This window comes from Volvox carteri (assembly GCF_000143455.1).
Source record: "Volvox carteri f. nagariensis unplaced genomic scaffold VOLCAscaffold_1, whole genome shotgun sequence".
NCBI classification, from domain to species: domain Eukaryota; kingdom Viridiplantae; phylum Chlorophyta; class Chlorophyceae; order Chlamydomonadales; family Volvocaceae; genus Volvox; species Volvox carteri.
Window position 1 is genome coordinate 2,966,045 of NW_003307545.1, and position 20,021 is coordinate 2,986,065.

The 20,021-nt window shown below is 56.2% G+C and overlaps 4 protein-coding genes across 4 annotated transcripts in view; 2 read left to right on the top strand and 2 right to left on the bottom strand.

The window, feature by feature from the left end:
* Positions 1–154: 154 nt before the first annotated feature.
* rab23 (uncharacterized protein) lies at positions 155–1,006 on the top strand (the record flags this gene model as incomplete). Its single annotated transcript, XM_002945754.1, has 2 exons — positions 155–353; positions 441–1,006. 2 exons carry the CDS (start codon positions 155–157, stop codon positions 1,004–1,006), a joined length of 765 nt encoding a protein of 254 aa, XP_002945800.1.
* On the bottom strand, positions 683–8,764 carry pfk1 (phosphofructokinase family protein). The gene is made up of 15 exons (XM_002946103.1): positions 8,469–8,764; positions 8,346–8,388; positions 8,222–8,265; positions 7,992–8,051; positions 7,585–7,700; positions 6,211–6,270; positions 5,508–5,663; positions 5,088–5,165; positions 4,701–4,883; positions 4,217–4,310; positions 3,965–4,026; positions 3,697–3,771; positions 3,093–3,182; positions 2,519–2,722; positions 683–2,215 (listed from the first exon to the last, which is right to left on the bottom strand). Exons 1-15 carry the CDS (start codon positions 8,707–8,709, stop codon positions 2,150–2,152), a joined length of 1,572 nt encoding a protein of 523 aa, XP_002946149.1. The 5' UTR covers positions 8,710–8,764; the 3' UTR covers positions 683–2,149.
* Positions 8,765–11,177: 2,413 nt separating this feature from the next.
* On the top strand, positions 11,178–18,331 carry VOLCADRAFT_120200 (uncharacterized protein; the record flags this gene model as incomplete). The annotated part of the gene is made up of 11 exons (XM_002945755.1): positions 11,178–11,341; positions 11,784–11,941; positions 12,462–12,728; positions 13,065–13,191; positions 13,447–13,843; positions 13,958–14,078; positions 14,617–14,784; positions 15,049–15,133; positions 15,381–15,537; positions 15,808–15,903; positions 17,133–18,331. The coding sequence occupies 11 exons, from the start codon at positions 11,178–11,180 to the stop codon at positions 17,235–17,237; spliced, it is 1,845 nt and encodes a 614-aa protein (XP_002945801.1). The 3' UTR covers positions 17,238–18,331.
* Positions 18,305–20,021, bottom strand: part of VOLCADRAFT_55524 (uncharacterized protein) — a gene marked incomplete at both ends in the record, with an annotated part of 3,627 nt that continues 1,910 nt past the window's right edge. Inside the window, 4 exons of the mRNA XM_002946104.1 lie at positions 18,305–18,400; positions 18,801–18,911; positions 19,220–19,319; positions 19,800–19,885. Coding sequence (XP_002946150.1) covers positions 18,305–18,400; positions 18,801–18,911; positions 19,220–19,319; positions 19,800–19,885 — 393 coding nt within the window. The remainder of the gene's footprint in view (positions 18,401–18,800; positions 18,912–19,219; positions 19,320–19,799; positions 19,886–20,021) is intronic.

The window sequence follows — 20,021 nt, forward strand, 5'->3', positions numbered from 1 at the left end:
CCACGCTTCCTTTGATTCACCGTCTGCCGCTGACCAGGTCCATCTCACCGTTGCCTAGAGTCCAGGAGCTCCTTCTGTTATCCAAGTATTTTGCAGTTACACAAGCTAATCGCCAACAGCCACCTATTTCCCTAGGGCCTTTGGCGATTACAGAATGGAGGAGGACTTTGACAGGGAGATCAAGGTAGTGGTGCTTGGGAACGGTGGTGTTGGCAAAACCAGCATGATTCGAAGGTTCTGCAAGGGCGTCTTCACAGACGAGTATAAGAAGACCATCGGAGTCGACTTCCTAGAAAAGGCGCAATTCGTCGATGCCCTTCAGGAGGAAGTCCGATTTATGCTGTGGGATACAGGTGGGATATAAGTAACACAGCATGCAGAGCTCTCGGCCGTTTCAAGGGTTATGACTGTCCGCGTCCCCCTCCTTCCATGTCCTGCAGCTGGTCAAGAGGAATTTGACGCCATTACGCGGACATACTATCGTGGCGCGGGCGCAGCTGTAATTGCTTTCTCGACGACAGACCTTGAGTCCTTCAAAGCCGTGCAAGGCTGGAAGGACAAAATTATCGCGGAATGTGGCGACATCGCCATGTGTTTGGTTCAAAATAAGGTTGACCTTATCGACCAAGCTGTGGTGACTCCGGAAGAGGTCGAAGCTATGGCGCGACAGTTGGGTCTGAAGCTGTATCGCACTTGCGTTAAGGAAAACATAAACGTGACGGAGGTTTTCGGCTATCTGGCAGAGTTGCATCACAAAAAATTGCAGAAAGGCGAGCTAAGCCAGCAGCCAGCAGCGGCTGCCATCACTGCACCCCCCGGGTCAGCGGCGGCAGCGGCAGCAGCTTCGCCATCTCCAGCGCAGCCACAAGCGCAAGGCCCTGAGCAGGTTTCTGAGGCCGCTCCTGTTCGCGAGGGTCCTGTAACCGTGGACTTGAAGCCGAGCAAAGTCCGCACGAAGGGCAAGAAGTCTTTTAAGGACAAGCTCACGGCCTGCTCGATAGCGTAAACCCAGCAACGCGGCGCCATCCATCGCACCGTTTACTGTGACGCAGCCTTGTGCACAATTTGCAATTAGGGATCGCCGCTATGTGCGCATGGCGTTGTGGCAACGTGGGCACCGAGGTTGTAGCGGGGCTTACGGGTGTCGGAGGGAGAACAACGCTTTGGAGTTAAGAGTGCATTGAGGATCGAATGTTGAGAGCTACACTGCATGTCCATGGCTGCGGGCGAAATTGTGCATGCTGGTTACCAGCGGTGCTAGTGGGGGGTGTCATTCGCAGCTTTACGAACGGGCGTGGTGTTTATGAGTGTCCGCATAACAACGTGCATTACGGACTAAGATTTTTTCATGTATGTTATTCCTTGCGATGTGTACTAAGTGATTGTACTGGTGGTAGTGAACCTGCTAGTACGGTCGGTCGTGTGTGCTGACAGCGAGGGGACGGTGCTACACAGGTTCACAAGCCTAGCAACCGTACAGCGTGCGAACACAAAGGAAACATAGTCAATGCCCAAGGTTTCAATTCCACAGGGCACATTTTTTGTAGATATCAAGTACCATTATAACTCCGTCATTTCGGCCTACGGGATACCACCCAGATGAGCTGCTATGCTATGAGATTAAATTGTTGAGGGAAATATACCTCATAATACAAGATGCAGGATATTTCTAGGATCTTCGTGTGTCGTTCCATGATGCATACTTCTGGACAAGGCGCTACGCACTTGCGGGCTTAGTCCTGAGACTGGCACCCCCACTTTCTTATACCTCCGAGCATGCACATGCTCACCTACAACCCGACTACGTACGATTCAATATTATGGTAACCTCAACTGCGCGCCACAATGATTCTCCAGCAGCCGAAGGCTGCCTAATCCTGCTCGGGTTACAACGCAATGTTGTTGTGCACAGCTTTGAACGCTCGTACAAGATCTGGTGGGACTGATCCACAGACCAAACGTGGTGGTACCAATCTACGCGCGTGTACAAGTGGCAATTGCCAACCGTAAAATGACTTCGCCTGCTTCGCGTTGCCCGGCCGCGTTGCACTGTCATGCTGCCGACCACCACCGTTTCCGTTAGGCTCTGGAGCGCAGTGTGTAAGGCGACGGGACAGAGTTGAGGGAATCACAGCCTTGTATGCAGTGTTCATGAGAAGTCCGGCTGCCGGATGGCCGCAATGAGCCGATTCCATCGGCGGCCCTTGGGGTTCACCTGCACAGAAGCACCACGGGCAACGCAGAAACGACCCCAGTGAACCCTAAGCGCGGCCACAACAGGCAGTGGCGTACCGGCTGTATGGGAAAGGCGCTCCATGCAACGCAGGCTTCGTAAGCGCTGCGTGGCGGGCTTACCTTCAATATCTGGGGCAGCTATTGCAACACAGAGGTGCTGTTATTTGAGAGCTAGGCCTTGGGACATAGGCGCATAATGTCACGGGGTCACGCATTAACCTACACGTCAACCTGAAGGGCCAGGGAAGACGGAGGCTTAAGCAGACCTGCAAAATGACCCCACCTTGCGAGGCGCCTGGATAATCATCGGAATAGGGAGGTACACGTAATGTGTATTGACCAGGCCGACCGTGATGTCGGTGTAGCCGGCAAACGCCCCGTGTACAGCCCCTTGGCCGAGGACCTTGCAATAAATGCGATCGTTGCTGGTAGTTGGTACGGAGCGGATCATGTACGACGGGTCGATGTATTTGATGTCCGCGTCGCCCTGCGTGCCAAAACAGTGCAGAAAGCAGAAACCCGGGAAGTTGGTGGGCGGGCACGGCGCCAACTAAATGGCCGGGCTGCAGACCCTGGAGACCAAACCTCGCTTTCATATGCTTTAGGAAAGCAAGGCTTAAGCATTGGCTAGGCGACTAAGCAGGTGTCGCGCCAACACCAGATAAGAAGAGGGAGATCCGCTCCGTGACAAGCGTGTGTGATAAGACATGCCATTGCCGCACACGCCAAGACGCGCACGTGGCTACGGCCGCCCCAATGCCGTTGGTCCAAGAACCTGCAGCCCCCAGCTCCGCGTAAGTGTCCAACCACCCATTTCCCCCCCGCCCCCCCGCAAGCCGCCGCAGCCGGAGCCGCACCTTGAAGTGTTTCTTCAATTCGTTGCGCAAGAAAATGCCAATATCCGCGAGGATCGGGTTGCCGCTGGCATCTGTGCCAGCCGCCCCGTTCTGCGAGCAGCGCGATCAAAAGGAACCAATAAATAAAGGCCCCAGCGGCAGCGACCGCAATTGCAGCAGCCATTTTCCAGTATCACAATAGTGACAAGGCGAGGGAAAAAGCGTTAGCGAACACCACGCTCGGTTTAAGAGCACGGGTACCCCTTCAGTTCCGCATCGAAGCCGCATCAAATCCCCATGCGCGGCCGGCCCAAGCGGTCAAGGCGCTACAGGACGGCCGAATACTCCATCCGTACGCTGACAAAGACTTTGATTCACGGATCAACATACGCACACAGACAGCCCCTAGCCTCAAAGATTGCTAGCTCTGCATTTTCGTGGTGGTAATAGTACTTGCTTCGAACGCCCAGCGAACTAAGCCGCATGTATCTCCATATTGTGTATGTGCGTGTGTGTGTGTGTGTGAGACTAACATGAACCGCTGAACACACTAGAACCTGAACACCGGTGCGCCCTTTTCCTATGAGCCACCCTTCCCCGCAGCCAAACCCTTCAAGGTACGCACCAAAAGGAGGTCCTGTCCGGCACCCTCAGCCACGCACACGACGCAGTGGCCCTGCTTCTCGAATACGCTCGCAATCTGCGGGCGCAGAGGGTCACAGGGAGCGGTTTTATGAGAGATTACACAGAGCACACACTCAACACAGGGCCTACGGGCCCTACAGGAAGATTGACGGGGGGGCACGGGCAGGTCAGACCAAACGACAGCCCATCCAGGCACCGAGGAACTCGAATTTGCTGCTCCCTCACAACAGCCCCCAAAGCCCACTTACGTGCGCGATGAGCTTGTCCATGCGGAAAGGAATTTCGGGTATGAGGCACACGTCCGCGACACCTGGTTGGTTGCCAGGAGGTTACGCGGGGCCACGGAGCTTAGCGTCATTTCCTCGACCAGCATGTGCACCGGCTCAAAGCTACGAATGGATTCAAGGAACGCGCCGGGACAGACACAACCGTTCCCCCGTCCCCGCATCAGGACCACACAGCCCCAGCACGAGGATCGTATGAACAGCAGTTCCATTTACCTGATGCCATGGAGGCCTGCATGGCAATGAAGCCCGACTGGCGGCCCATCAGTTTCACCAGGCCCAGCCCGTTCCTCGCGCTGCCGGCCTCCACCTGCCACAGCGTGCAACGGCAAAACGCGGATCAGGATAAGGCCACGGCAATGGCAACACAGCAGCAGCAGCAGCAGCAGCAGGAACGCGGCAAAGGGCAAAGGGCAAAGGAGGGCCCAGCCCCTCTTCTACAAGCGAAGAAGGCAGGACGCGTTCAGACTAGATAGGATGGAAGCTGGCAACATGGAAGCGGCGCAGGCAGCCTATGCTTGTCCACAATTTTGTAGCAAACTCATAGAAATCCGGCACTCCGGCACGAGGCGCCGGTCGTGCCGGCGGATCAGCGCCATCCGAAGGGCGTGTGGCTGGGGTCGGTCCAATCCGTGGCCTCCAACCATCCGCGTTACGTCGCCGAGATCTCTACAATCCCATAACCCGCAGCAACTCCTACCTTGGCCGCCAGCAACGCCCGCTGAGCCTCTTCCACCGCTGTCTCAAAACCGAAGCACTTGTCGATGAGCAGGATGTCATTGTCGATGGACTTGGGCACACCCACCACTGTGCACACCACGCCCTGGGCCTCGCACTCATCAGAGATCGCGTTAGCGGCGGCATTGCCTCCGTTACCACCCACCTGCAGCAGCAGCAGCAGCAGCACCACCACCAGCATCACCATCATTGGATAGAGAATTAGTAAGACAAAAATCTTGACCCGGACAGGACCGCCCCAAACAGCCGGGAGGATAAATGTTAAAAAGTAGCTTGTAGGCATGTTGTTTCTTGCGTAGGGTAGGGGTGTAACTTGCGTGCAGGGCACAGCATTGTCCATCGAACCCACCACGAAGACCATGTTGAGACCCCACAGGTCGATGCGACGCACAATCTCCTTGACGTTTGCGCCGCCGCGGCTGGTGCCCTGCACATGCAAAAGCGGTGCACCGAAGTCACATCAAGTGCATCAAGCCCGAGGAGCATAATAATCTTGTCCCATCCCGTCAGACGCGAGGGTGCGAAGATAGAGGATGCGATGCCTCGTTCCCGAAGAATGGCAAGGAACACAGTCCCAAGGCACGATTAGGTCAACGCCCTGATCACGACAGTCCGACAACAAACAAACAGACAAACGAAAACGGCCCTGCGTGGACCATCCAACAGAAGATCGGCAAGCTACCCTAGCTCGGTTGGACATCGGTTGGACAGACAGACAGACAGACAGACAGACGACAGGCAATAGGCAAAGCAATGACGGTACACGTACCAGCATGGTGCCGCCCTTGAGGTGGATGCCATCCACGTACTTGCGTGTCAGGGTGATGGGTTTGGCGTCGCGCTCGTAGAAGCCCCGCAGACCGTAGCGGATGCCCAGGATGTTGTCCTCCGGGACACCGTAGTCGGTCAGCGTGTACACGATGTTCTGTGAGTTGCGCGGTATGATCAGCGAATAGACGGGCCAGAGGGGCAAGGGTTGTGTGCAAATCATACATCATATTTATAAATGTTATACATACATACATATATATTCGGTATATATGCGCCAACTCGTCCCTCCCGCGCCATGCACGTGCCTCTCCTGCCTGCCTTTACTATGGCCTTGTCACCATCATGCCCTTTATGTGCCAATCCCTGTGCACGTCTAGGGGCACTGAGTCGAGCGAGCCGGGGAGGGAGGAAGAGCGAGAGCGAGAGAACGAACGATAGGGCAAATGTAACCCGGGCTTTAGGGAAGCCGGTCCCCTTGCCATCTGCTCCACTGCCGTTTGTGAGCCACGTGAGCTAGCCAGAGCACAGGACGAGGGGCATTCAGACCCACCCCACGACCAAGTACTCCTGACCCTTGCCAGGGATCATGAGGAGCCGTTACCTAAAACAGTAAAAAAAGCGCCCGCTTTCCCCTTTTTTACCCACACTAAGACCCCACCCCAACTCAGCCCTTTGCGGCATTACGTTGCGCAATTGCTCACCTGCACCACATCGTTGAGTCCGGGGCAAAGTCCACCGCATGTCACCACTGCTGCGCTGACCTGTGGACCGACAGTTATTAGGGCGCAGACAAGAAACCGTAAGCAGCAGATAAGAGCCCCAGGCCACGGACATCCGGACCGAGCATCCTAAATAGCAGACGGGAGCACTCCTAAGCGGTTTATCAGGGTGAAATCGTCTCGTAACAAACAGGCTTTACGGGCGGCAAAGGTGGTAATTGTGAGATGGAGCTTGTTGGAGAGGCAACCGAAAGGCAACCGAAGGTTAGTGCACGACTGAACTCGGCTGAACTCCGCTCGGCTGCTTTTGGAAGGTGCAGCCGCCCTGGCTTTGACCAGCATGCATTTGCCCACATGCTCCCTTCATCCATACCCTCCATATGATGATGTTCGCCGTGCAATGAACAGAAAACGGCATAGCCACGTGCGTGGGAATGCGGTAATTCTCGCTGGGTGCAGGCTCCAGGGATGGTAGATTTGTAGAGATCCGCGGGGACCTCTCCTAGGACGGGAAAGCTTAGTCATTAGTTTGCTTGCTGATACATATATTCGCGGCACGAGCCCCGTTTGTGCCGCTAACCCCACTGCAAGGGAGCCCCTGCCTCGTTTCCTCTACAGCCACAGCAACGCAGCACGGCGACATGGGACATGGGCACGTCCACGCGGGGGCCAATAAGCTTCTGCACGTGCGCCCCGGTCAACCCGCACGCACCCACGTGTGGCCTTGTCTGCGCTGGTTATACGGCCCTTCAGCTCACATGGACATGCCGGCACCGGAAATATGGGAGATGCACCTGCCGGCGCCCGCTGAGGCTCCTAACTCGACCCCTTGTTATTAATAAATATCTTAAAAAGGTCTTAGTTGGAGTCTTTCAGTCTAAAAGTCTTCACGCCCTGGGAGGCTGCATGAAGGTATTACCTCCTGTCTCAAAGTCAGTCCTGCTCAATAAAATGCCTCATTCCCCCCCGGGCTCCACCTGGATCCCACGTATCGACCTTGGTCACCCTCTCACCCGGGGCCCGCAGTCCACCTTTCCCCTTCACTTTCCCCTTTCTCCCCGCCGCAGCAGTCTTCCCTTGGCATCGGTTTCACTCGCTCGTGGTTCGTCTTTCCCCTTTCTTACGTCCCCGCCCCGGCCCTGCTCCAAATTTTTCACACTCTCCCTCTTCCCCATCCATCACAGGGTCGCATGGCCATCCGACGCCCGTTTCGGAACCTCCCTTCATGTCCAGCTCTGGAAACCCCTCGAGAAACACTGGCAGCGGGGGCATGATGGTGCCCGCCAGCCGGCCACGATCCCACCCCTTCCAGCCCCGGCTCCAACCCTTGGCATGCCGCGGGAGGCTCTGACGCACCTGCTTGGGGTCAAAATAAATCGTCTTGCGGGGCCCGCAACGAATAGCCCATTCCGGCAGGAGAATGCACGAGTCCTCGTCACCATGCGTTAACACGCCGTCAGCACAGAAGGACCCTGCGGAGGCACACACACACACACACACAAACACACGCGCGCGCGCGCGTATAGGGGGTATAGGCAACGGAATCAGGAGCGGACACGGGACGGCCGCAAGTGCACATGCCGGGGAGCTAGTTGGGTACAGATGTAGATGTAAGGGGTGAGCTGCGGGTTGAAAGGAGAACAGGCGTAAGAAGGCCGGCATGGCAATGGGTCGCGATAGTGCACATGTGCGCGCCTGAGGGGGGAATCGCGCCAGAGGTTAGAGGCGTCATCTATCACCACTACCCCCGACCCGATGCGCACCTGCCGATTCCGCTGATTCGAACTCCACTGTGTGTAGCCGAATTCGGTCACGATCGCCAACTGCAAGGTCAAGGGCAGGATTGAGCCAAGCGAGGGCGGATGTGGCAGCGTTTTCCTCTTGGGAGCTGCTCTCGGCAAGGGAGAGGTGTAGGGGTGTTGCTGCGGCGGCGGTTGGTCACCCGCAAAAGTAATATGCCAGGGCAGGCTAGGGTATCCGTGTGCAACCTTACCGAAGCCACCTCCATGGTTGTTATCGACGATGAAGGGGCTGTCCCTGTGGGTCATCGGGGCAACAGAGTGAGGAGAGGCCAGTGGCCATCCCAGCGAGATGGACAAACCAAGCTTACGCCGCACCTGGGAACCAAATAATTCCGTAAGTTTTTTAGCTCCAGGACATCTGTAATGTCAACGGGTGGCTTGTCAACTAATGAAGCGGCTAGGGTCATGGAAGGTGAGAAGGGCGGCAACGACACGCACCCTCTTCATCCAAGCTGTCCCTTGACACGCGCCCTGCTCCAAATGAATTGGTGACATATGCGCCACTTGATAGAGTAGGCGGAGGGCTTGGCCCTTGTTTGGCGGTCTCCGAAGTTTCGGCAACACACGACACTTGCATGCGGGTTCGGCCTGGTGCTGACCGACAGGGGCCCGGCCCAACGCATAATCTGCGCTGTCCTCCAAGCGATGCATTTGTACGAGCTAGCCTTTGCAGACGCATTGCGTCTTACTACCTGGTCGCGTTGATTGAGTTATCGAAACGTCCGCTGGAATCAATATGGGTACAGGATGATATGAAGATAAAGTATCTAATCACATGCAAGATATGGAGTAGGCAAATAACACCCAGCAGCGGAGTCGCCAACACATCGTCTCTACGGCAATGTGGTGGTACATCCGTTAATTCCATTTAAGCCCCTTTTGCCCCTATTACACGACCTGATCAAGACGCCTACAACAATTGTATGACATGTTTTTCCCTTGGTCTTGCCATCCGTCCGAACCCTCCCGGTACGCTGGCTCCCGGTACGCTGGATATTCTGAGGGCAACTTGCCGATTCGCGCGCGCTTTTTGACACTATTACTTAATGCGCCTTAATCCTGGCTTGGCCATCAGCAGGGCGGGTGTCTTTCTATCGAATCCTGGGTCACCGAGATAATAGTAACAGTCAGGAGTGCTGCACCAAGCCCTGCCCCCTTACCGAAACGTCAGCAACACTGTATCCTGCTTTTAAACGATTAGCATACAAGCTTCATTCCATGGCACCGCCTATCTGCTGTTGTCTGCTCCCAAGAAACGAAAACGGGTGCTTTGAAGCGAATCACATGCAGAGGACAACCTTGACAATGACAACTCCGGCGTCGCCAGTGCAGTTCCCATGCACAGGAAGCACGGGACCTTATGTATTGCAAAGTTTTTCTACTCATGTTTTCCGTCGTACAACGTCTAAACGGCCAAAGAAGCGACCAAGTACTTCAAAGGGTCCAATGGTCCAACGGCTTCCAATGGCTAGCTTTTCCTTAAGCTGGCATGGCAAGCTGCTGTCCCAAACCACCTTCACTTTATCTTGGTCACCAGTTGCCCCTGTTGCCCCTCCCGTCCTGTGGGGGAAGATTAACATGTCTGCTTTGGTACGTTTAGGCGCCCCCGAGAGCATGCCAGCCGCCGAGCACGGCTGTGGCCATGGATGAGCTGCATTAGCCGCGACGGTGTTGTGCTCGCCTGCTGGGGAAGCGCGCAGGGAGCGCTCAGCAATAGTTTCAGCGCGTTTTTTTTGACCCAGTTACCATTCGTACCCACCGCGTGTGATGTAAAACTTACGAGTAATTATTTCCTTCATGAAATCCAGACTTCGGTGCGTTACGTTTCAGCGCAAATAGTTGTTCCTCGCGAAAGCTTCTTGCTCCCGGTGTCTCGCAGCAGCAGTACGAGGAAGCAGTCATTTTTGCTTACGCGGCATGATCTCACCTTTCCTGATAAATCACTGCTTTGCTCTACGAGACATACATGCGCGTTAATTTAGCAGCCCACACACGTAACCCTTTTATCATTTCCATCAGCCTGCAAACCCCCGCGTTACGCGAGTTACTTGGCTGCAAACGAACGACGATAAGAGCCTATCAGGGCTGACGCGCTCATAAACAAAATTCTAGTCTTGACTGCCAGCTCCCACTATCTTTTTTTCTCGTTGTTTCCTCTCCCTGCGCCGTGGCCGGATAATAAAGGCGCTCTATCCGACCGTCCGAGGATGGGGCCCCTGTCGACGATTGACAACCGATGCTATACGGGCCGTGTCCCAGGCCCTCGCGATGCTCCCTGCCTGCGACACCTGCCAACTTGCCGCCCAGCCTCCTGGCGCTGCAGATTCAGCTACCGCCCCAAACCCCTGGCCGCATCCTCCCCCACGCCCATACCATCTCCTCACAACTCACCCTCTCCGCCACAGCACAACCCCATCGATGGCCATGACCTATCAGCCGCTACTTCTGCTGCTGCTGCTGCCGCCGCCGCCGCCGCCAGCCGAGCGCGAAAGCAATGGACCGTCGGCGTTGATTTCGGGACGTACGCTTCTGGCTTTGGATACAGCAAGGTGGTCATAAATTCCAACAATAACACTGAAAGCAGCAGCAGCAGCACGACCAGCATCACCAGCGGCGGCATCAAGACGACTGAATGGGGCCGACAGGACGTCGTGCCGGTCCAGGGCAGTAACCGGCGTGGGGCGGCGGACATGGCGGCAGCCGCGCCTGTCAAACTGCACCACAACTGGCCTGACCAGCCCTCTCAGGACTTCAAAACGCGCACCGTATGCCTTTACCGGGGCACTAAGCTGGTGCGCATAGGCTCGCACTCCATAGCTAAGACCGGGTCTCCAACCACACACTGCTAAAGAGTGTAGGATAAAGAGGTCCCACGTGCGGGTTCTTCCTTGCGGCGCGGTTTGGTACCTACTAGTCCGGTCCCGTTGGGGAGATGCGGCAAAACGACCCACGGGTCTGTATAAACGTGGAAGGGCTTACATGAACTTGTTACACTTTGTACCCATTGTAAACTCATGAATAAGAAAATCAAGTATAAGCAAAACCTCCGGAGATGGTTTTGCGTTGAATTTTACAAAATATCCAGAAAGAGAATTGTTCCCTTTGCAGGAGGCCTGGGGCTGGACGGCCTGGCGCAGGTGGTCCCAAATGACTGATCAAGAGCGCCGGGACGGCAAGTACTACTACATCGAGGAGTTCAAGCTACTGCTGCAGCAAGAGGCGCTACAGCCGTCCCAGCAGCAGCAGGTGCTGCTACCCCCAGGGTTGACGGCGGTGCAGGTCGTCGCGGACTTCTTGGCGGAGCTGCGAGGGTGTGTGTACGGCAGGGCGTGATGTTGCCGTACGAGATATGTACGGCGGTGTACGATAGCGCTGTATGAAGTTTAAATACCGTAGCGTACATTGGGGATTAGGTTTCGGTGTGTGGCAAGGTGTATCGGGATGCTCCAGGACATGAGAGGACATAAGGGAGCATAGGAGTATCCTTCTTTAGGAGCAGAAAAACAAAAACGGTTCTGACGGTTCTCCTGTAACGGTATGTAAAACGGTATTGCCGTGCCATTCACCGCGACGCTGGTCTGCATGCACCTCCCCATGTACCGCTCCTATGCCCCTTCCCCCCGCCTTACACACCACACTTAGGGATTGGACACTTTGAACTTCGGCAGCATTTGTTTCTTTGAATTTTTGGGCGTGAGCAACCCTCCTCTCCTTTTTAAATGAAAACTGCTGTTTCCGACCTTTACCATGCAGCTACATATTCAAGCACCTCGCCAGAATGGACGCGGCTGCGGCAGGCGGGCCGGCGGGGCCCCCCCTGGAGCCCTCCTCCATCTCCTGGTGCCTGACCGTCCCTGCCATGTGGGACGAGGCGACCAAGGCCAAGATGCGGCAGGCGGCTAATCGGGCTGGTGAGGGCCGAGAGGGCGGTCGGAGATGAGGAAGTGCCCTGGGTGCACCGCTAACCTGGATTGGGGTACTGGACTCCATGCCCCAGGACGTACCGCCTCCGGCTCTCAAACTCTAGAACCCTAACCCCGGAGAGGGGGAAAAGAGGGAAAGGAGGGTTTCTGAACTTTAAAACCACCATTCTTAAAGGCGCTGCTCCTGCGCCGCATTTGTTTTGTTGCTGTTGTTCGTTGTTATTTTGTTGTTAATTTGTTGTTAATATTGACGTCGATTTCCTTTGTTTTTGCTGGTCCAGTTACGGTTGTTGCGATCCCGTTGGTTTCTGGTAAAAAAATTTCGTTGTTGAAATTTTATAATTTTTTCTCCCGTCGCGTGCTTTTCGGTTATTTTGTTGCGAAGGCATGGCCCGCGCATCTGACCCCGGATCCTTGTCCATGGTTCTGGAGCCGGAGGCGGCGGCTGCAGCTGCCGTACTGCACCAACAGCAGCGCAACAGTGCTCGCCGCAGCGCCGCTGCCGCAGCCGTCACTGCCGCCAGCGACGCTGCTGCCAGGGCGGCGGAGCTAAGGGAAGTGTCGGAGCACACCGCCGGCGGCGGCGACGGCAGTAGCGCCTTGGCAGCAGTGCGGGGCGGGGCATCGGTATCATCGTCCGCTGCGGCGGCTGCTCTCCGGGACGGAGATGTATTGTTAGTGCTGGATTGTGGCGGCGGTACGGCAGACATCACGATGCACAAGGTGGTGGGCTCTGGGACGAATGTACGGCTGCAGGAAGCGGCGGCGGGTAAAGGTACGATAAGCGGCTGTACGGCAGGACGGCTGTCCTGGACAGCAGTGGTGGTGCTGAATGGCGGCTGCGGGGTCGATCTGTCCCCCCCGGGGAGGAGGGATCCTCCTACGGTTCGTAATGTCTGAAGATTTGCGACGGTGATGCACATGCCTTAGCGGGGTGCATCAGCGCGCGTGTGTGTGTATGTATGTGTGTGTACTAGTGCCGGATGGTGGGGGCGAGGGTGGTGATGACAGCCAAATTTGAGTGATCGGCCGACTGCCCATCTCGCTATTGAAATTTGGTACCATGTATGTATGTAGTGGTAACCCCGGCGGACGTCGCACTCTCTCGCAGGTGTGCTGGCGGGCGGGCGTTACGTGGACGAGGCGCTGTGGCAGCACCTGCGCGCAATGGTGGGTCCAACCGCGTGGGACACCTGGCGCGAGCGCCATCCGACTGAATGGATGGAGGCCGCGACTGAGTAAGTTCACCGGGCGGCCGTACGAGGGTGCGAGCCGGGGGCCGGGATGGGGGCTCCAAAGAGTAAGGGGGCGGCGGGGAGTGGGGGTTACGAGAGCTGTGGAGTTGAGAGCTTTAAAACACGCATGGCCCGTGCATCTCTCCACATAGCGTTACGACCCCACGTCGCACGTCCTCTACATTGTTTCTGTATACTGTTCCACTTATGGAACGTGTCCGTCATCACCCCACGCCTGGACGCGCACCGGGGCGGTAGGTGGGAGGCTGCCAAGCGGCAGCCCCGGGGGCCTCTGACGCTGCAACTGAGACCTCACCTCCTGGAGCTGGCGGCGGAGATCAGGCGGCGGGAGCGGCGCGCTAGCGGCGGCGGCAGCGGCAGCGCCGCCACCGCATCCACGCCCGATGCTGACATCGCAGCTACTTCCTCCACCGACATCGACGGCGGCAGCGGCGGCGGCGGCTGCCGTACCCCCGCGGCGGAGGCGATGGACGTCGGTGGCCTGATGGCGGCGGATCTGCCCGCTGACGGCAGTGTGGTGCTGTGCGAGGGGGTGCTGGAGAGGCGGATCTACGGGCCTGTGGTAGATCAGATTTTGGCGGCGGCTGTCGACGTCCTGGAGCAGGGGCAGCATGCGGGCTGTCCCTGCAGCAAGGTAACGTGCGGCCGTGTTTGACGAGCTCTCTCCGTTGGTCTGCCGCTTTTCAGTAAACAAACCCCTAGCCAAAAGAGATTAAGACACGGATGATGATGTGGTGCGTGCGCGCAGATGCTTCTTGTGGGCGGCTTGGCCAACTCGCCGTACGTACAACAGCGTGTACGGCAGCTGTCGCAGGAACAGCGAGTGCCGCTGTTGATGCCTAGGCAGCCGCAGGCGCTGGTTGCGTCTGGTGAGTACCACCCCCTGGGGTGGGAGGGGTGCATGCGAGTGCGTGTGCGTACCTTTCTATACACCTGTCTGTCTGCCTGTCTGTCTGTTTGTCTGTCTGTCTGTCTGTCTGTCTGTCTGTCTGTCCTTCTACGTGCTGTGTGCGTTTGTCCAGAAGGAAAGTAAACACTGCGGTGCGTGATTTATGGGTTCGCATGTATGTAGTCCGGATGGTGTCTTGTGCGGTGCCGTACATGCCGTACGTGTGCCACACACGCCATGCGCCTTGTTTGCGCCGCATTGAGTGAAGGGTATTTTTCGGGGGAAAGGCAAGGCTTGGGAGTTCTGGGGCAAGAATACGTGACTGCCAATTATGAAGAGCATTGCCACAACTCGTTGAGCGGCAGCGTCCTGGCCGCAGTAGTCCTCAAGGGCGCGGGAGGGTGAGGATGGGTCTTTCCCTCTTTCTCTTCCTCAACACGTAGAAACTGGTTTTTGCGTTCGTTGGTTTTCGTGTTGTACGCTCCTCCCCTCCGACCCTTGTGGATTACGATCCAAAGGTGCCGTACTGTTTGGCCAGTACCCGTCGCTGGTGACGGCACGCCGCTGCCGCCAGACGTACGGCATCTCATGTCGGTCTTTGTGGACGGCTGAGGACGCCGCCAGCCACACTCTCTTTGGCTACCCCAGCAAACTGTGGAAGGAGGAGGAACGCGAATACGTGGCGGGTAGGCACCTCGTACTGCCGTACACAACAGCTGTATGAACTGGCGAGCATGTAATTATTTAAAGTATGTGCGTGTGTTGTCCAGAGCCACATGCACGTAACGTTAGCGCCATCCTACGGGATAGCGTCCTGATTCATTGATTGATACTTCCTTCATAACGCTGTTTGCTCTTGAAGCATTTTAGCGTTGCGATTTTCTTAGTTTAGTTTTGCGATCTCTAAGCTACCTGAACTTTCAAACTGCCCAATTCTCAACTCCCCCTAGATGGCGTCTTCGAGCTGTATGTACGGCGTAACCAACTGATTCAGCAGGACGAGGTTGTACGACGGATCTTCTGCCCTACCAGCAAGTACGTACGTTTTCACCTTCCTGGATGGGTGTCAAGGGTTCATCTCTACGAGGTTTCAGGCTCTCTATTTCTATCCCTTAAGCGCCTCTATTAGGTGACACCATAATGTTGTGAATATCGACACAACACACATTTCGGAAAAAAGAATGTTGTGGAAGACGTAACGGTAATTTCCACCTTCCCTGTGCAGTCCCTGGCCCCCTCCGATTGCATTGTGTCACGAACCGCCTAACAAACCGCGCACCAGGGGTACGACAGCGGTTGGGATTGATCTGTTCACAACCGAAAACGAGGACGCGCGCTACACCGCCGAGCCGGGCATGCGCAAGGTGGCGACTGTGATAATGGAGCTGCCGCCGGGCTGGACGAGCACCGTACAACGACGCCAGGATTACGACATTGAGGTGCGTGCACAGGCCTGCGTGCGTCTGTCTGTACAGCTGTACGCGTGTACACTACATCTAGTCAGTACGCTAGGGGTGAAACCAAACATTATAGAAATTCAGACATTGAGCGTTAGAATAAACTGTGCATCCGACACACATGCACTGTACGCGACCCAGCGTTCCTGCTCCTCAAAGCTGCGCCGATTCGCCGTATATATCCGCTTCTCCTCGTCGTCGTACTCCCCGCTTGCCTTTTCCTGCGCCCCCTCCCCACTCTGAACGGATCAGGTGGAGCTGCGGTTTGGCGGCACTGAGATTACCTTACTCGCCCGGGACCCCCAAACTAACAACGCAGTGGCCACCACCACCAACTGGACCCCGGAGGTGCTGCTGGCGGGTTAGGGCTAGGCTAGGGCTAGGGCTAAGGGAGGGGGGAGGAGGAGGAGGGGGGAGGAGGAGGAGGAGGAGAGGGGAAGGTGAGGCAAGGGGGTAGAGGGAGAGGAGTATGAACGAGGAGACACGGAGGGGGTAAGGCAGGAAGGAGAGCGGCGTGGGGAACGGTTCCCGTGGCGGGCGGAATGGTTCCCAATGTGCGACTGCGGAGACATAAGGGGTGCGGACGGGAGGAAAGCGGCCACGGCGACGGTTGGCGATGTTGTTGTTGTTGTTGTTGTTGTCCCGTTTACTGTCCGCTGCGCGAGGGGTGAGAGTAACGAAGGGGCGTTGTGAGGGCGTGGTGCATTTTCAGAGTCAGAAACGTTCATAGCGGTAGAAGCATGATTTTTGTGTAGAAGCGCTGGTAAAAGCAATTGTAGTGCTCAATATACAAGCAAGGATTAGCGGAGCAGATTTTATCATAATCCCGTAACCTGTGGTGGGACTGTGATGGCATCACAGGCACCTGACGAGCCCTTCAGCTACAGCATTCGCCGCGCGGCTGGGTCGCAAGGGGAGAGTTTACATGGAAGCTTAGCGGTGTCGCGTACCGTAGCTTGGGTGGTTGGGGCGGGGTTGAGCTCCGCACCTTGTGTTTGTGCGTGTGCGGGCGTGCGTGTGCGGGCAGCAGGAGATGTGTGTTTGTGTTGTTGTGTCGATACCGGCGGCTCGTTCGTTTGCGGCTGCGTTTGTTGCCTTTATTAGCAACACCTGCAACCCTCCTTGCGACAGAAACAGAACCCTTGTTGAATAGTGAGGCTGACTTCTTGGAAGTAACGCCATTAGTAGCTTATTGTGCAAAGCGCGACAACAGCTTTGTCCAGCATAAAACATTAGTTCCGGTTATCAGTTGCAACGGTACACCCTAGCCCCACCAGCACAGCAACCGGGTAGCTTCCGAACAAAATACCCTACAGCCCCATTTTGTTCGTTAGGATTAACAAACATTACCATGGGGGACAAGGAACCAACCCGCATCACTGGCTTGACATGCTACCGGTTGACAAAGAAATCAACCTACCCCATACAAAGGATACAGAGACACTACTTTCTTCGGCTTTCGGAGTTGTGCGTACACCATGTATTTTTAACTGTTGTTGCGTGACTATTTTGCTAATCCTGATGGGTGATAAAGTCAAGGCGAAGCTCTGAACTCCCCACTTGCCTCCTCTCCCCAGGACGGCTTGCTCTCACTCGTTTACTTCTGGACTCAGCCGTTCCTGTCGTGGCCCTGTCGTGGCCTCGTATGCGGGGTCACAGTACGGCTCCCCTGGGACCCCTAAGGTGTCGTGTGAGGAAAAACGCGAGAGGCGCTTAGCCTCACGCACTGGTGTAGCAGCGCACACGTCACCGCATATGTACAAGGCTTCAATGACAACAACAACAATGACAGCAAAGTTCAATAGACTCTCTAGACAAACCAGTAGGGCGCATGTCGGAATCTATCAAATATGCCTGGCACATCAAATAGGTGTATTGACCTCGGCACCACTCAAGCGCGTTAATCGTACACTGGCGGACCCCGACTTTTTCTTCACATCACCAAGGCGCCACAGCCGCACATTCTGCCTGCAGCAATTAAAACCCGCCGCACATGAACCACGAGCAAGAGATGCGCGGCGAAAGAATATAAGCTATAACTTGGTTGGTCGAATCAAGAAGCTGGAACGGCTCCCTGCGGGATGCACAACGCGCACGATGTCCCGCCTCATAATCCAACATTCCGACTGCCATTGACATAACCAGCGACAACCGACTGCGATTGACACAACCGTGCCCAACAGCGGGGGTCACAACACCACTAAGGATGCTGTTGAATACGCCAGCTCCCTCCTGTCGCCTTCAAATTCCGCGCGCGGACCGTCGCAACCTTGCCGTCGCATTCGTATTGCGGCTCCTTGGTGCGCGTTGCGTCGGGAGATCAGTGATATTGGCCACACCCATGGGCAAAGCCGGGGGGCCGGAACGCTGGGCATCGGGGCCACACGGGTTGCACAGCCCACCGTATGTCGTGCTGGGTGTGTGTGCGTCAGCACAGCTTTGGGCCCCGCTGGGCATGCTGTACATTTCGGCACCATTGCGGTCGTAATGAGGCGGCGACAGCGCCCTCGCGACCGAACAGGGCGGCATGTGTAACAATCGCCCTTGCGCCTTTAATGAAATACTCAAGAGGCAAATTTGCCCGTGGTATTAAAAGGATATTAGCGAAGAGGATATATATAACTCGACTCTCAGAATCTCAGCAGCAGTGCGAGAATCACATGCACGGCATACACACACACACACACATGCACACACACATACACCACTGTCCAGGATGGAAAGGATGGGCAGCAGCACGGCGTCGCACTCAGGCCTTGACGCCGTACGTGTCGTTCAAGTACTGGACAATGGCGGACGACTCGAACAGGTAGACGCCCTCATTCGGGTCCTCTAGGTACGGCACCTGCGTGCGGCAACCCCACGAGCAGCAAAACAAAAATATGCCTTTCTCCACGCCGTCCGAGGGTACTGCTTAACGTCAGAGGAGGTAAACCCCACAAAAGGCCCGAATGGGGCCAGGGAAGGAGGAGCCCCATAAGGCCCAACCACGGCTGGCGATAAGCTCCCCCAGCCCACGCAACCGCTGTAACAGCCACGATTTCCAAGCCCGCGACGCTAACCAATAACACACGCCAACATGCCTTCCGTTGTGACACCTCTTCCAAACGCATTTTAATGTGATGTTGAGAGGTTTCTGTCCAAAGACAACGCGCGCAACCACACCGTGTATTATAACACACAGCATAACCCATCATAGCACATCTGATTGTACATACATCATTTACCATCATCACCGTGCACACACGACCCCCACGTGCCTGGAACACGCCGCGCTTGTCCAGGAGCTCTTGACGCTTCGGGCTGCCACGTGCCGCGGTGCGGTACAGGTACGGCAGCTCCAGCTCGCACAGGACCTGCCATACGGCACATATCGGTCACGGGCATCAGTATCACGATAAATGGATCTCTTCCCCCTCAAAAAAACACACCGTGTCTGTCTGTCTGTCTGTCTGTCTATCTGTCCAGAGGGTGCCGATAGCCAGGAGCACTTTCCTCACTTAACTGCTGGCAACGAAAGATCAGAAGGGATAGTCCGCAACCAAAGCCACAGGCGGCAGGCGCGCCCCCGAGCAGCCTCCCCCGGTGTCCGCACATCTCCTCTCGCGCGCACTGGATCACTCTTCACCTTGTCGACCCCTAGCGCCTAAGCCACCCTGCTCACCTCCCTAGCCAGCTTGACGAAGGGACTCATCTCATAGCCCCAAAACACCAACGGTTGCGCAGGCAGGCGAGACTTGCGGTAGACGTTGCCTCGAGCGGCCCTAAGGTCGGCGGGTGGGCGATTGGATAGATGGATGAAGGGACGTTACAGGATGGTGCGAGGAGAAGCAAGCAAGGGCCAACCGCCGACACGTCCAATGCAATGCCGTTTACTAGCCCGCCGGGAGAATATCCAAGACGGATGGAGCTCGGATGCAGGAGCGGGTCCGGAAGAGGCGCGTGCTGCCGGGGGCAACGAGAACGAAGTTGGATCCACTCCTCAGCACACCACCCGCACCAGGTACGAGGTACGACTAATCGTTCGAACGAAAAGGCGCTGTGTGCATTCCATTCCAGCTCAAACCCGGAAAGGTTGCGGAATCATCTGCAAAGTTTAAGGATAGCAACTGTGCCGACGCCCCAAAGGGGGAAGGTTTGGGAAGTAGAAGCTCTACTGCAGCCGTCTGAAGGCATCGCTCCCAGGCACCCGCAGGGTGTGTGCACTGCCCAGCGGTATGATGGTCACATACTAACAGCCGTACCTCGGGGCTGCTCCCACGGCACATGAGATGGTCGTAAGGGCGCCCAGGCGGAGGGGCAGAGGCACCTCCGCACCGTTGCCGTACTCCTGTAGGACGAGCACGAACGGTAGCCATCATTACCACCACCACCACGATCACGATCACGACTACACCACCATCTCATCACCATGTTTAAAACAGACCATGAACGCATTCAAGCGCCGCCATGGATATCTTCCTACA

What these genes read in the sequence shown, in the direction of transcription:
- pfk1 (XM_002946103.1), bottom strand. Translation starts at nt 8,709, where the DNA reads ATGCGTCTGCAAAGGCTAGCTCGTACAAATGCATCGCTTGGAGGACAG. An exon ending in GCAGGCCTCCATGGCATCAG is followed by an intron (nt 4,027 to 4,216) that starts GTAAATGGAACT and finishes GCAACCAACCAG; the next exon opens with GTGTCGCGGACGTGTGCCTC. An exon ending in TTATCCAGGCGCCTCGCAAG is followed by an intron (nt 2,216 to 2,518) that starts GTGGGGTCATTT and finishes GCTTCTGTGCAG; the next exon opens with GTGAACCCCAAGGGCCGCCG.